The following is a 16,874-nucleotide window of genomic DNA, read 5'->3' on the forward strand; positions in this document are numbered from 1 at the left end:
TATATACCTGTTATGAACCTTTACTATTGTTTGATGAAGTGATATCTCCTTGTTCTAAAAGTATTTTATAGGTTTTTTACCTGTTACTCTTGTGCTCTGAGAATGTTTATCAAATCTTCTTCATTTCTAGCAAAGAAATTCAATCTATTTCATTTTAGTATAAAGGGTTCTATGTCCTATTGCATTGAAGTAGAAAGACTACTTTCTAAATTGGTTAGCATTCCATTTTGCAATTCCAGAGTTTTGCATTAAGATGGGTAGTATATGAACGTTAATTATATCAAATGTGCCCTCATTCAGTTTTGATTTTAGGCTGCCAGTAGTTCTCATTATGTAAGTTAATCACAGTCATCTCTTTAATATCTTTGCTCTTGATGTGTTTTGCCTAGAGATTGTGAAGGTATTCATAGTATTTCCTTCATTTACTGGGTTAATGTAACCTCCACATTTAAACTCAGTCTTCCATCTTTATCTTTCCTTGACTTATTTTTAAAAATTTACTCTTATTAAGTATTTATTATACCCTGATATCATTGAAGAAAGACTCCATGAAATGAATGGTTTCATTTGGGTTTTGGTGGAGTCATAGAGCTTTATGACATTTACTAACTCAAATTTACATATATGGTTTCTTTCAAATCCACTCCCTGCTTCACTTCCTTCTTTCCTATTATGTTGAGATTCATTGCAAAATTGTAATGTATCTCTAAGGAGCCTGAAACCAATCAAGTGGTTAATAAGTTGCTTTAGTTGACTCTTTAATTTATAATTAATACTTAATACTATTCAAGACAGAGAATAATGGATTTTAAGACTAAGAAAAAACTTAATGGTCTTCAATTATCTTACTGAAAAAAAAGTTTTATATGGAAAATTTTTATAAGTATTGTGTTGATGGCATGTTTTACCCAGTTTTCTTTTAAAATATTATTTATCTATTTTACCATTAATTTTTAAAAATTAAATTAGAAATCCTTTTCCTCCCACTTATCCCATCACCCATTAGAAGGCAAATTATGCAATATCAATTATACATTGATATAAAACATTTCCATATTGGTCATACTGGAAATAACAAGAAAAAGAAACATAAAAAGAAAAAATAAAAATGTTCAATCTGTATTTAGACTTCTCTTCTTTGAAGTGAACAACATTTTTTCATCATGGGTCCTTTGGAATTCTCTGAGATTGTTTTCTTGACCCCAGTAATTCTTTTATACGTGATCATTGTTACATTATTGCTGTTACTGTGTACATAGTGTTTTACTGTTTCTGCTCACTTCACTTTGCATCAGTTTATATATGTCTTCCCAAGTTTTTCTAAAACTATCTTACTCATAACTTTTTATAGCACAATAGTATTATATCATCAAAATATACTACAATTTATTCAGCCATTCTCCAATCAATGTCTAATTCTTGGCCACCACAAAAGAGCTGCGATAGATCTTTCCCCTTTTGTTTGATCTCTTTTGGATAAAGAAATAATAGTGGTGTTGTGGAGTCAAAGGTATGCACAGTCTTATAGCCCTTTGGGTATAGTGTTGAATTGAATTGAATTGAAAAAATTGAATTGAATTGAAAAAATTGAAAAAAAAAGTGTTCTCCAGAATAGTTGAGTCAGTTCACAACCCTACCAACAATGCAGACCTATACACCTTTTTCCACATCCCCTCCAGCATTCATCATTTACTTTTTCTATCATGTTAGCCAATTTGATAGATGTTTTAATTTGTATTTTTCTAATTTATAATGACTTAGAACTTTAAAAAATGTTGACTATCAATAGCTTCTTCTTCAAATTACCTGGAGAACAGTTTTCCATGTGAAAATGAAATATATTTGATCTGTTTTTTGTATTATATGAATAAATCATTAATACAAAACTGAGTTAGTTATGATAACACAAGATGGCATCTAAAATATCTTGTTCAATAATTATTCAATTGATAATAAAGCACTTTTTATATTCTGGGGATTTTTTGGCATACCATTTTTGCTTTTCAGCTATTACATTGTTAAAGTTTTTGTTTTAACATAGGCTCCAAATGTTTTGCATAAAATACACAAACATATAATTGATGTATACTAGGAACTCTCTCTAGTCTTCTATTTATCCTTTTAATTTTTTAAGAATTGGGAGGAGGGGTTAGGTTTACATCTGGGATGGAGCTGGTAAAGTACCTTAATAATAATTCAAGGGCCACTGTTAAGTGTTTGAGCAAACAATTTTAACTTATCACTTAGCTGTGTAACCCTGGATAAGTCATCTATTTGCCGTTTGTTTCAATTTCCTTAATTGTAATTTGGGCATCATAAGAGCACCAGCATCCCAGGGTTGCTGTGAGGATCCAATGAGATATTTGTAAAGCTCTTAGCACAATACCAAACACACAAAAGACACTGTTAGTGAATGCTTGTTTCTTCCCTGTTTCTCCACACTTAAGAGGCATTCCTTGATGAATTTTTCACTTTCACTGAGAGGCTAGAATTTCATCGTTTGACATAACTCTGTTCAGTTAGGCAGCTCAGGGATATAGTGGTTAGAACGTGTGAGCTGGAGTCAAAGCTGACCACGAACTCTTACTAGTTGTATAGCACTGGGCAAAGCAAATAACCTCTGTCTGTCTCGGGTTCCTCATCTGTAAAATGGAATTGAAAATAGTTACTATTTCCCAAGGTTGTTATAATGATTAAATAAGAATATTTCAAAGTACTTTGCAAGTCTTAAAAGTGCTGCATACATGCTAGCAAGTATTACTCTGCTATTAATTGTATCAATAGTTAAAAGACTTTCTATTTCTTATTTCACCCAATTTGTGGTTATAGGGTGTTGGATTTCTTGAAGCCATAAAAATAACCAGAAATTTTTGACATCTTCCTTTCAGCAAGGATTCTTTCTCTCCTGCTATTTCCTTACTTATATCTTTGTAGTAAAACAATTAATGTTGCCACTTTATTTTATTATTTATACAGCTCTGGATACCTTATATCCCGGTAATCTTTTGACTTTTTGGTATCTTTATTTGGTAAATGTGACTTTGAGTTTCTGTGGTTTCTTTCAGCTACAGAATGGTAAAATCTTCAGTTGTTTTTACTGCAGAACATCAAAAGCTTTCTTTTTTTATAAAACCCTTACTTTTTGTCTTAGAATTAATACTATGTATTGGTTCCAAGGTAGAAGAGCAGTAAGGGCTAGGCAATAGGGGTAATGTGATTTGCCCAGGATCACATAGCTAGGAAGTATCTAAGGTCAAATTTGAACCCAGGACCTCCCATCTCTAGGTCTGGCTCTCAATTCACTGAGCCATCCAGCTGCCCCACATCAATAGCTTTTTAAAGTTGTTTTCTTTCTCCTGCTATGATGAGATTTATTCCTTTCCTAGGAAATTAACTGGTACAAATGATAAAGTACTTGATTTGGAGTCAGGAATATCTGAGTTCAAATCCTGTCTCAAACACCTATTAACTTTGAGAGCTGGGAGAAGTATTTATTCTTTGTTTTAGTTTCGTCAAATTTAACATAGGGCAAGCAATAGCACCTAACCTCTTAGGATTGTTGTGAGGATCAAATTAGATATTTGTAAATCTTTTAGCTTTCAATGCCAGATACATAAAAGGTGATATTAATAAATGATTGTTCCTTCCCTCCCTCCTACTCCCTAGAAATATTTCTTGATGATTCTACCTTTCCTTCTATAATTCTTATCATAACAATGGCCACCATAGTTTCTGCTATGTACAGGTCCCAAGTTATTTTTTATACTTTATGACAAGTACTGTGAGAATTACATTAATTGATTATAGTTATAGCAGTTATTGGTTTTTCTTAGTTATTCTGTTTTTGCATAATTGTCCTGCTATTTGGATTCATGCCAGCAAATTCAAAAAGAGCTTTTCAGTATTCCATTCTAAGTGTGCCCATCTCTCTTTCAATTTTATGAGACTTTGGTACAGTTTTTGTCATCTGTCTCATTGGCTATAATTTATGGAGATTGAATTAACGAAAATGTTCATGGATCTGAGGTTTTTCCTTTTCATTCTTCAGATTTTAATGGCTTCTTGATTTCACATATTATTTTGTCTAGTCAAGGCTAACACATAATCATAATTAACCACTGTCTTGCACTAGCAATAAATATATTGTTGAAAGATCAAAAAATGAGGGTACTATTGACAAAGAACACTTTGAAATCCTTTTTTATACCTAGAGGGAACTGTTTCCATGAATTGCAAAAAGTATTATCTTCATTATTTTTATTGATTCCTGCTTTGTCTAAAATAAAACTAATCTCTGAACCAGTCTTTCACTTTGCAGTTTTTCATTGTTTTATTCAGAAACTCCATCAAAGGAGTTAATCCCTCCATGTGGTGCCTACAATCCTTCTTCAGAAACCAGCATATATCCATAGCCTCTCTCCAAAAATTTATTAATAGCCTGATCCTGAAATCAAAATGGCAGAGACATCCCTCTGCACTGTATTGATATAACTGGACCTCAGCAAAAAACTAATGGGATCAAACAAAATCTGAACTTGAATTCTGCATTATCATATTGCCCCCATTAGGAAGTAAGCTCTTTTGGACAGCTAGTAGACTCAGTGAACTGAGAGTCTATAGATAGGAGGACCTGGATTCAAATCTAACCTCATAGTTATGTGACCTGGTGTAAGTCATTTAACTTTACTGTTCTTGTACCTTAGAACCAATTCACAATACTGATTCTAAGATAGAAGGTAAGGGTTTTTCTTTAAAAAAAGAAAGAATGCAAGTTCTTTGAGGGGAAGAGCTGTTTTTGCCTTTCTTCATACCCTCCTAGATAGCATAGAACAAATCATATAAGTACATAAATTCCTGTTAAATTGAGTGCCCACCATTTCTGATATCTTCTCTTCCCTGGCCAAAGCACATCCTTTGATATCTTGAAAAAATGTTGTCAGAGGTTTAGGATGCCCTGGCCCTGCTCTTATTAGGAACACCCTATTGCAGCTGTCCTGGCCTTCAGTCCATTGGGCTAAACAGGTAGAATGCAAGTCCAAAAACTCAGGGACACATCATGACCCCTTTGATACCTTTCCAAAAGGAAAGGCACGCAGGCAATTAAATGATAAACATTTTAAAGTATTGACCACAGTTGCCAGGCACTGTGCTAAGTACTAGAGTTACAAAAAAGGCGGGGGGGGGGGGGGGGACATTCCTTGTTCTCAAGAAACTCTCACTCTAACGAAGAAGACGACCTGCAAACAAATACATACCCCCTTGTTTATTCATGTATACACGGCCATCCAATGCAACTGAGGAAGTCTCCAGGTGTAACGACTTTTCATGCCACTGGACCCAGGCTTCCAACGCCGAGAGAGTGGGACTGTCTCTGTGCATCGACTTTTCCACTTAAATCTCCTTCATGCACAAGTGTCTTTGTGCACACTCATCTATACACCATAGATGAAAGCGCACAAAGACAATCGTCATCCTCGGTTACCAAGAGACTACTACTACTACTATACATATGTATGTATATATATATATACACATATATATATACACATATATATAAGAATAGAGAGAAAACAGAATTAAGAGATTTGGGAAAGCCACATGAAGTATGACACATAAGAGAAATAATGAGGAAGGTCTTCCAGCTTCTAGATCCCTGATGTCCACATGCTCATGAACCTCACCGACCTCCTGACCCACCCATTTGCAGAAACCATGGCCACTTGCCCACACTAACACCACCAGCTTTCATTCTTATTGCTTATGCCCTGGGTAACTGCAACAACAAAGTGCAGATGCAGTCAGTCCATTCCTTGCTTCATTTGGTGGAATCTACAGCAAAAAGTATCTGAATGTCCACACACGTTATCCTCTTTGTTGTATTTCCTTCTCTCTCACTATGCTGACATACATTACAAATTAATGTTTGACTTCCCCAAGGAACTAACAGTCTAAGAGGATCACAAAATCACATACTTAGAGCTGAAAGAGGGCTTGGGGATTTTGTACTAGATTAACTCACTGATTTCACAGAGGATGAAACTGAGTCCTAAAACACAAAATGTTCAGTATTGGCTCCCTGAGCCTGCAGCACTCTGTTTCCTCACCTCCACTTCTTACCTTGCTGGACATCTTCAAGAGCCAACTAAAATTCTACTTTCTACAAGAAGTTTTCCCCAGGCCTCCTTACTATTAAGCCTTCTCTCTCTTGATTACCTCCAATTTAACCTATATGTATCTTGCTTGTACATAGTTAGCTGTGTGTTGTCTCTCCCATTAGACTGAATTTCTTGACAATAAGGACTGTCATTTGTCTCCCTTTATATTCCCAGCACTTAGCATAGTGACTAGAACTCAGTAGGCACTTATATCCACATTAGGCACTGGTATCCCTTTTTTTGAGTGGTAAGCTTTATACTTCCAAGTGATCAGCTTAGAATGATCCACTAAAAATGGATTCTTTCTGGATTCAAAAAAGAACACATAGAGAAACAAACACACATATCAGAGGAAAAGAGAACAAAAGCCACAAACGTCTCCGGTTGTTAATATTCTTTTGGAACTAAAGAGTATCATGGGGTAGCGGAAAGAATATTCAGCTTGGAATGAGAGGACCTAACTGTGTGACCCTAAACTTCCCCTTGCTAGAATGGGACTCTGGGGAAGAATTGTAATTGATGGCCTTGAAAGCCTCTTCTAGTCCCATCATTCTACAATTGAGGCATTCAGCTCATCTGGATCTCTGATTACTCATCTGTAGAATGGAAAGGGAAAAAATATACCTGATCTGCCAACCTCACAATGGTTATGAGGATTAAATGAGATAAAAGATGTGTAACATGCATTGTAAACTACAAAGCATTATATAAATGCAAAGAGTTATTATTAAGTTGAAAGTTCAAAAGGAGAGATTTATCTCCTTCAGCCTTCAGAGCAGAATTTATCTTCTTTTGAGATAGTATAATTTCTTGTGCCTCCCTAAGTTGCCTTTGCCAGCCAAGAATCAGGGAGGCTCTTTTTCTCTCTGACTTATTGGCATGCCTTGTGAAAGTGCCTTATTTAAGATTTTTCATCCCTTAGATAATTCACAGCTATCTCCAAAGCCTGCATTGTGTTCCAAAGTATCTGGCACGCATTGAGATGAAGCCTAAAACTCATTCTATCTGTGCAGCCATTCAAGTACATAAGAAATAAATGAACACATTTAATGTGAGAATGAATAATATGAGACCTTTTCTGGAGGCTCAGGAAAACGATAGAAAAAAATTAAAAAATAAAAATGGATTCATTTAAGTTTTCAACTCAGGGGCAGAAGCAAATTTGGAAATGACTGCTGGTGGGGTTGTCAGCTTGATTTATCCTCCTGGACACTTGTGAGTCATTTTCAACCACCTGAAGTATCAAAGTAACTAATGACAGCTTTTATACCCACTCTTTCTAGATAATATAAAATACTTAGGCCTAGAAGGATTCCCAAAGCTCAAATTTAAGTATATTAGGGGAGATTCATCCATTAATATATGGGATGGATTCATGTCCCTTTAAATTTCATTTTAATCATTTGTACTAATTGACAGAGTAGATGGCCTGGAAGCCCTGGAAAATGTGCTAATAGGTAATTGCTTTCCATAGCAGTGTGAACATCCAGCAGTGTGAACATTTGCATTTGTAAACTTTTAATGTCATTAGATCTTTAATGTTTCTTCAGTGGGTTAATGCTAGAGAGAAGCTCGGGTGCCATTATGCTGTTGATGACATCTGCTAAAGGACTTAGAGGCAGCCAAAGTCTGTCGGATTCCTGGCATGGCAATAGAGGAGACAAACAAACAAACAAAATACTTGCCACAAGGCCAGAGACTTGAAGCCTAATCTGAATTCTGCCACTGGGCAAGGCAGGTATGGTGTGTGTATATGACCTTGGGTGAGTCTTGTGCCTGGACCTCTTTGGTACAGTAGGAGTCATGCTCTTCAGAAGTAAAAGCCTTTGAAGGTCATCTCTTCTAGTCCCCTCATTTGGAGGACACTAAGGTCCAGGGTGGTATTGGCCAAGGGCCACTGATCCCTTAGTTCTGATCCTGGCACACACGGAGAAAGTCTTCTCCACAGGTGGAGTAGGATCTAGTTTTGATATTATGATCTGAGCGGTGGGTATCCAAGTACTGCTTGCCCCTTCCTCACTCATTCACTGGCTTTCCCAATTTTACAGTACTGCATGGATGTTGAGAGAGGGAACACTGCATCTCGAATTTCACTTTCAGTTCTGAGAAATACATCTCAGGAAGGACCTTGCTAAACCAGAGAGCGTCCAGAGAAGGGAGATCAGCAGAGGTCTGTGTACACCAAATGAGAACAAATGGAAGGCAACAGGGACTTTTAGGTTACAGCAGAAAAGACCTCGGTGCAAAGGGAGGGAATAGAAATATGCCTATCTTCAAGCACGTGTAGGACTGTCACCCAGAAGAGGGATTTGCCTTGTTATTTTCAGCCCTGGATTTTGAAACTAGAGCAATGGGCAAAAAGTAGCCAAGGGGGAGAAAAAGAGAAGGCAAAAGGGAAGACACATGTATGAAGTACGCAGGGTTCCAGGCAATTGTGCTAAGAGCTTTACAAGCATTTTATCAGCTGATCAGGTTAAGAAAAAGGCTTAACCTTTGAGGCAGTTTGGTGGCATGGAAACTAAAAGGCTAGGTCCAGAGACAAGAAGAACATAATTCAAATATAGCTTCAGACACTTACAAACTGTGTGACCTCCAAATGAGTCACTTAAATTCCATATGCCTTACTTTTCCCATCTGTAAAATGGGAATGACAATAGCACCTACTTGGCAGGGTTGTTATGATGATGAAATGAGATAAGATTTGTAAAACATTTGATATAATCCCTGAGACATAGTAAGTGCCATAAAATGCTAGCTATCATCATCATCATCATTAAGTTTGTTTTAATAATTAGACTTATCAAAAATAAAAATGGGCTACTTTAAAAGGTATTATTTTTCTTCACTGGAGCACTTCAAGCAAAAGCTGAATGAACCCTTGCCAAATATAATATCAAATGTACTTTAAAGGTATGGATTTCACTAAATGGTCACTGAGATCCCTGTCTGTGATTCACGGAATCAGTTTTAGAGTTGGGAAAAGATATCCATAACATCTAAAACAGGAACAAAAGCAAGACAGTTTCTGACCATGAGAAACGTATATTCTACAAAAGAGAGAATATGTTTACAGATAAGAAAATGCACTCAAGTTACGAAACGAATACACAGTGTTTGAGGGGAGAAGGTAGAATTTTAAAATGAGACAATATACTAAGGGGGTGGAGCTTGAGTGTCCTTAAAGAAGGAAGGGATTGGGGGCAGTTATGTAGCTCAGTGGAGAAAAGCAGTCCTCGAGACTGGAGTTGTTGGGTTCAAATCTGGCCTTTGGCTTTGTGACTTTGGGCAAGTCATTAAACTCCAACTGCATAGCACTTACTTCTCTTCTTCCTTGGAAATTATACTTAGTATCAATTCTAAGGCAGAAAGTAAAGGGGTTTTTTTAAGTCAGTGATTCTAAAAGGCAGAACAGAAGTCCATCAACAGAAATTTATTAAGCTATGTTACATATCAGACACTGAGATATGTGCTAGGAATTAAAAGGAAGGCAAACTTTGGTTCTTGCCCTTGGGAAGCTCATCTTTTAATGAAAAAGAAGAAAATTCAAGACATAGGGAGCAGAATATGCAAAGTTGCAGAATCAGATAACAAAACTTTGGGAAACATCACGGAAGAGTATTTGGCTAAAGTGCAGGATATGAGAGAATATTGTATGCTCAGCCTATACAGATAGACTGGAGCCAGATAGTAACAGATTGGAAATTCCAAAAAGAAAAGTCATGTCTGCATTTTAGTAATATTACTTTCACAGCTGTAAATAATCGTTCAGAGAGGCAACAGATTAGGTTTAGTGAGGTAGATTAGGAGGTCACTGGACTAGTCTGGGTCAGAGGAGACAAAGACCTGAACTGGAATGAGTTCAGAGAATGGGATAGATCTAAGAGATGGCTAGATAAAAGCAACAATATTTGACAACTGATTGGATATGGAGGCTGAGTGCAATGTTGATCAGTTCTTAGGTTGGGAACCTGGGTGAAAAGATGAATGAATGGTTATGACCTTGAGAGAAATAGTCACTAGGAAGAACCATTGTTTTAGATGTAAGATAATGATTTTTCTTTCAGACACATTGACTTTGAGGTTCCAATGGCACACCAAGCTAAAGATATCCAACAGAAAGATGGAGGATGAGAGAGAGAGAGAGAGAGAGAGAAGGGTTGACTGAATAAATTTGAGAATCATCCACTCAGACTACAGTTAAATCTATGGGAGCTGATAAGGTTATTCGAGTACAGAGAGAATAGAGTTGAGAACAGAACCCAGGGTTAATGCACACATAATATAGGGGTAAGAGGTAAGGGGGAAAATGATTGCATCAGGATATGGAAGTGATCTCAGAACTCATATATTAATCTCATACCTGATTACCCAATTACCAATGAAGAGACCTCTAGTGTGAAAGAGCTCACCACTTCTCAAGATGTGCAGTTGGACTTTTGTGACAAAATTGTAAGTTTTCTCTTAAGTCAATCCAGAATCTAGTTATTTGCTGCTTCCATCTATTGCTCTTAATGATACTTTCTGGAACTAAGTAGCTATTGTGATCCCTCTTCCACATGACAGCCTCTTCAATTCTTATAACTGATAACCATGTCACCTCCAGTTCTTCTTTTCTCTAAGCAAAATAGTCTCAGGTATTTCAATAGGTCTTCAGAGGGCATGAGGTATGGGTGCCTCCCTATCCTTCCCTCCCTTGGACATGCTACATTTTTTCAATGTCCTTCCTATCATCTGTATTCTCAGAATTCAATCCAACCTTCTCTGTCACTCGACCTAGATAGAGGATAGCAAGACAATCACTTTCCCCTTTCCAGATATAAGCTTCCTTTACTACAACTTAAACTCACACTAACTTTTCTTAACTGCAATGCCTTACTACTAATAGATATTGAACTAGCAGACCAATAAGACCCCAGGATCTTTTTCAAAGGAATACTTGTCTTGCCATCCTTCCCTGTTCTCTAGTTCTGAACAAATAACATACTTTCTTAGGTTGTTTTCTCTACTTTGTCTTTATGAGTGCCATAGTGTTCTGCTTAAGACCCTTCATGTTTTCCCTAAGATCTTATCAACTCCTTTATTCAAGGAACCTTAGCTTTTCAATTCAGAACTGTTGGGACATTAATGTATTGTTTAGCTTAGGCCTCTTCTGCATTCTTCACTGGGTTTTTCTTCCCTAGTACTAAGAGTCACCTCTGTCATCTTTCCCCTAAATCTCCTCCCCCCCCTTTTTTTTGTTATCAGCACTATCACTGTCCTGGTCATCCAGGTAAAAACCTCAGTGATATATTTGACTCATCCTTTCACCATTCTCCCATATCCATTTGGCTTCCATGTCCTGTTCTTCTTCTGAAACTCACAATTCTGCCACACTTATTCAAGTTTCCATTACCTCGTCTGGGCAATTGCAATAGACTTCTGACTTATCTTCTCTATTCAGTCCCTTTTGAACAGGCTGTGGTTCCTGTGCACAAGTTTAACCATCACATTAATTAATCAAAAACAATTTATTAAGCACCAACCATAGATGAGACACAATGCTAGGAGGTGGGACTCAAAAGTGAAAGCTTCAGTCCAAAATCTTCAAATGACTTTTCATTGACTAAGACATTAGACTCAAGACTCTTAGCCAGTCATTCAAGGGATGCCAAAATCTTCCTTCTAACTTTTCAACCTATTTCACAATAAATATTAACATGTATTCAATGCTCAAGTCATAGTGGACTAATCACTTACTGAAGTTGTCAGTAGTTTTCTATATTTGCTTATGTTACCCCCACATGTTTCCTTGTTAAAATCATATTTGAATTTAAAGACCCATTTCTAAGATTTCCTACTCCATAAAGACTTATTTTTTCCCTTCTGGTGGGAGAGTCCTCCCTTAAATTCTCAAAGCAACATCAATTACTTGAATTTGTTATTTATTTTCTAATCTTCCTCTTCCAGATTTTTGGGCATCTTACATTCTCATATTCATCTGAGCATCCATCTTCCCACCAAGTACGAATCAGAATGTCTCCCACTCTTGCATGGAGGTGCTTATTTAATTACTATTTGTTGAAAACTGAATTTCAATACTGGTAAATGTCCACCAAAACCACATAAAGAGATGCTGTGTTAAATTGCACTCTTTTGGAAAGTTTGATCCATTCAATCATTTTCATAGATGTATATCACTTCAATAGTTAAAGGATCACTGAATTCATTGATGTGGATGCTCTCTTCAACAACACAGACCTGGACTCCTCCACACTTTTAGAAGACAATTTCATTAGTTGTGGGTAAAGAAAAGCTCACCTACTATCCAACCTTACTGTGAAGGACTTTACTCTCAGATAGCCTAGTACTTAGATGAGATGCATATTCAGACACTGGGCTTGATCTCCAAGCCTACCCAAAATTATATATATATATATATATATATATATATATACATATTTACAGAGAGAGAGAGAGAGAGAGTGTGTCCATTAAGAATTCCAGACCATCTCCATATTATGATGAGGATTTGGGTATAGCATTCCAGGCAGGGCTTTATTTTGATGAATAATAAAGGCCTAGAAAACATTATGTCTAAGCATAGGAAAGTCTCATCTCTTAGATCTGGGGCATTTTTTTTCCAATACATGGACATTGTAAAAGTGGCTTCAGTGACTATTTTATAACAATGACATTAAGTAAGTATCCTTCCCTGCCCCATTCTACACAAAGACCCACATTTTAGTGGAGATTAATATTTTTATTTCAAGATGTAACCTTCCTCTGTTAAAGGGATTCTAGTCAAATGAGATATAAACTCTATTTATCTCTGTATAGACATCCAAATAAATGACAAATCACAAAGAAACTTAAGAGGGGAAAGTACATACTTGGTCTGGTGTTTCGAGCCTTTTAGGTGGGCGTGATACTGTTCTATTGAGTTGAGGGTAACATGACAGATGCTACACGTATAACTGCGCCTCAGACCTGTGAAGACAAAACCAAACTGGTTAGGGGATCATTGTCCCAGCCACTTATCCCCCAGTCATTTTTTTGTTTACAGCTCAGAGAGGTGAGTGTTTAGTTAAAGGGTTCCAAGTAAGTTTAGCAAGGTAGCAATTTCCCACAAGATCTATTCAAGGGATAATAGGAAGCTTCCCAATCTGCTACTCCTCTGCCAAAATCCTTCCCTTCCCGAATAGTATAAGATTTGGAATGTCTTTAATATTATCATATTGATCATATCAAATTAAAATCTATTATTCAATTATTATGCCAATATTACATAATGATAATTCACATTTACATAGCACTTGACACCAGATAAAATGTTTTCCCCACAACAAACTTGTAAGATAGGCTGTCAAGGAGTAACTTCTGTAAGAGCTCTTTCCTGCTATTCCCAGCCACAAGAGATTGCCCTTGAATAATATCTTCCTTCTGACTCTGTATATATCTGACTCTGTATGTACATCCTATATGGATCAATTTATCTCTATGTTGTATCCTTGAGGGCAGAGAATTTTTTTTCTTGTTATGTCCAAAGGTTAGCTGAAGGACTGAAAGAAAACTATCTGACTCTGGTCTTTCAAAAACTTTATTTTAAAGAGAAAAATCAGAGTTTCCCTAGCCTGAAATTGACTAACCCTCCACCTCCCAATATTGAATCTTGTCAGATTCAAAGGTCCCTCCCTAGTACGGGATTGGTCCATTCAAGACCAATTCCACTCCAGGAAGTAGGGGGGAGGGACCTTGGGGCATGCTGGGGGATGCAGTTTCCTCCTGTCACAATATTTTAAAACTCACATTAGCAAAATTCAAGGCACACAGTAATGCTTAATAAATGTTTGCTAATTGACTGGTTAATTGAAATGTCATTATTCCCATTTGATAGTGGAATGAATTTAAGGAGATCAAGAGAGAGAAATGACTTACCCAAGGTCACACCAATAGTAGATCAGAAACACAAACCCATGTTACCTAACTCCAAATCCAGGCTCTTCCCATTACATTATAGTGCCTCAGTCTAGGGCTATTAAATGTCAGTTTGAGCTGAAACCCTTTCACATGGCTTACCATAGGCCATGACACAAGATGCAATATCTTCTCCCTGATGCTTTCAGAGTGGTTTCACAATCCTGAATGTCAGAAACATTTTTTTTTTGTAGTGAACTACAATATTTTAAGAATTAATAATCTTTTTTTAATTTTTTTCTGAAGATCAATCTATATTGCAGGAGAAACACAAAAGAGACCAAAATATGGGGCAAATAAATGGCTTTCTCTTCATTTCAGTGGACCTTGACAACCTCTGTCCAAATGTCAAAGTGAATTGTCTACTTTGATGCCTGAAATACTCATTTCTTTGTTTTCCTTCCCTTCAGATTATTAAAAAGTCTCCCAACTGATCTCCTGGGCTCAAGTTCATGATAACTCTAATACCTAACACCTATATGCCCACATTGTGAAAGAAATATTGACTCTGCCTGGGACTCAAATCTCAGCAGCACCTCCAGTCTCTCTGATTGGACTCTCTTTTGGGGGGGCAAGGCGACAGGCTCCAGGGACTCTACTTAAAGTGGGAGCTCAGTACTGTTTTCTTCTACTTTTCCCAACAGCTATACTGCTTTGGGGGCAGCTAGTTGATACAGTGGATTGTGTTCCAGGCATGGAGTTAAGAAAACTCATCTTTCTGAGTTCAAATATTACCTAAGATGCTTTCTAACTGTATAATCCTGGGCAAGTCACTTAACCCTGTTTGCCTCATTTTTCTCATCTCTAAAATGAGCTGGAGAAATGGAATGGCCAATCACTCTAGTATCTTTGTCAAGAAAACATCAAATGGGGTGCTGAAGAGTCAGACAGGAATGAACAACAACAATAATGCTTTTGGACTTCTTTGGAAATCGCCATCTCACCTTTATATAAGGTACCTTCTTTCCCTTTCCCTTTCCACCAGCTTTTCAGCTTCCCTTTTGTGTGTTGTTTCCCCTTATGGACTGTGTGCTACTTGAGGGTAGGTATTGTCTTCATTTTTATTTTTATTTTAATCTCCAGAACTTAGCATAGTGCCTGGAGCATAGAAGGGACTAATAAATGCTTATTGACTGACTGACTGACATCTATGCACTCCCTGTTGGTGAATCATTCTCCCTAAAGCACAATTCTTATCATTCATCTTGTTGATTCCTTCAACAGACCCCGATTTAATACCTTCTATGTGTAAGACATTGCAAAAGATTAAAGTTACAAAAGAAACACTTTTATTAAAAATCTTTAGTAGCTCCCTCTGCATTACCTACCAGATAAAACACAAACTCTTCCACTTGTCATTCAAGGCCTGCCATTATTTGATCTCAACCTTATCTCAAGCTCTCTCACTTTAACCACCCTAAACTCTAGACACACTGAACAATTTGTTGAACATTCCTCAAAATTTCTGGGCTTATGGATTTTACTCTTGCTGTTATCGATACCAAGGTGTTTGTTCCCAAACTGCCACATCCCCAAGATCTACCTCATTATTTTCTCTACCATTTATTCAAGTTCAGATCAAATGTCAGCTTCTCTATAAGCCTTTCTTGATGCCTCCAGTAAGAAGTAAATTCCTCTTCCTTGAATCAAATAGCACCTTGTACCTTGTTTATTACTTTTTCATCCTTTAACTTGTATTCTATTTATTTGTACAATATCTCAGCTTCCCTGTTTAGACCATAACCCCCATGAGGACATTATTCATCTTTGTTCCTCTCTTAGTACAATTTATTATACAAGATACAGACTAAAAAGTATTTATTGAATTGAATGAGTAAGCATCAGTGTGGTGACTAGAACAATGAAGAGTTAATTAGTCTGTTGGTGAAACTCATGGTAGCCACAGCACTCCTGCTGTAGTGGTATTGTGTAAGATTCCCATTCTTGGGGCAGCTGGGTGGCTCAGTAGATAGAACACTAGGCTTAGAGATTGGATATCCTGGGTTCAGATCTGGCCTTAGACACTTCCTAGCTGGGTGACCCTAGACAAGTCACTTAACCCCCCATTGCCTAGCCCTTACCACTCTGCTGCCTTGGAACCAAAACACATTATTGATCCTAAGAGGGAAGGTAGCGATTTTTTTTTTAAAGAAAGAAATACATGGTGGCTCTCAAACAACTGGATCACACTTACTGTTATGATTTGAGGCATCATAATTTGTTCTTATTGAATAGTTTCATTCTTACTTGGTTCTTTTTAACCCCATTTGGGGTTTTCTTTGTTAAGATTAAATTAGAGTTGTTTGCCATCTCCTTCTTCAGCTTATTGCATATGAGTAAACAGAGACAAACAGGATCAAGTGATATGCCAGGGTCACACAGCTTGTAAGTATGTGAAGCCTGATTTGAACTCAGGACTTTCTGATTACAGACCTGCCACTATATTCACTGTTACCTCTTTAATGAAATTAACTTTTCACTGATTTTTTTGATGACTCTGTTCAACCAAGATGCAGTTTAATCATTGTTCCAACTGGCCCAGTCAGTCAGAGGCCATGTGTTCTGTACCATCTTTATTAGTAATTATTAACATTAATTAATATTAATAATTATTGCTAAAATAAATCCTCCAGATGGTCCTGTTTGACGGCAACATTGTGTTAGTTGCATCAAATCCTGAAATGTCATGGTACTTTTTCTGTTCAATTTATATTCATTCAAAAGATATTTGGCCTACTCATCCTTCTTAGGGAAAAAGGAGAATGA

At 36.9% G+C, this 16,874-nt stretch overlaps 1 protein-coding gene across 2 annotated transcripts in view; it reads right to left on the reverse strand.

Annotated features, from left to right (window-relative positions):
* Positions 1-16,874, reverse strand: part of ZMAT4 (zinc finger matrin-type 4) — a 564,854-nt gene that overhangs the window by 59,007 nt on the left and 488,973 nt on the right. For both annotated transcript variants that reach the window (XM_056813567.1, XM_056813568.1), the window contains exon 8: positions 13,025-13,121. In XM_056813567.1, coding sequence (XP_056669545.1) covers positions 13,025-13,121 — 97 coding nt within the window. The remainder of the gene's footprint in view (positions 1-13,024; positions 13,122-16,874) is intronic.

The sequence above is a fragment of the Monodelphis domestica genome, chromosome 1 (assembly GCF_027887165.1).
Source record: "Monodelphis domestica isolate mMonDom1 chromosome 1, mMonDom1.pri, whole genome shotgun sequence".
NCBI classification, from domain to species: domain Eukaryota; kingdom Metazoa; phylum Chordata; class Mammalia; order Didelphimorphia; family Didelphidae; genus Monodelphis; species Monodelphis domestica.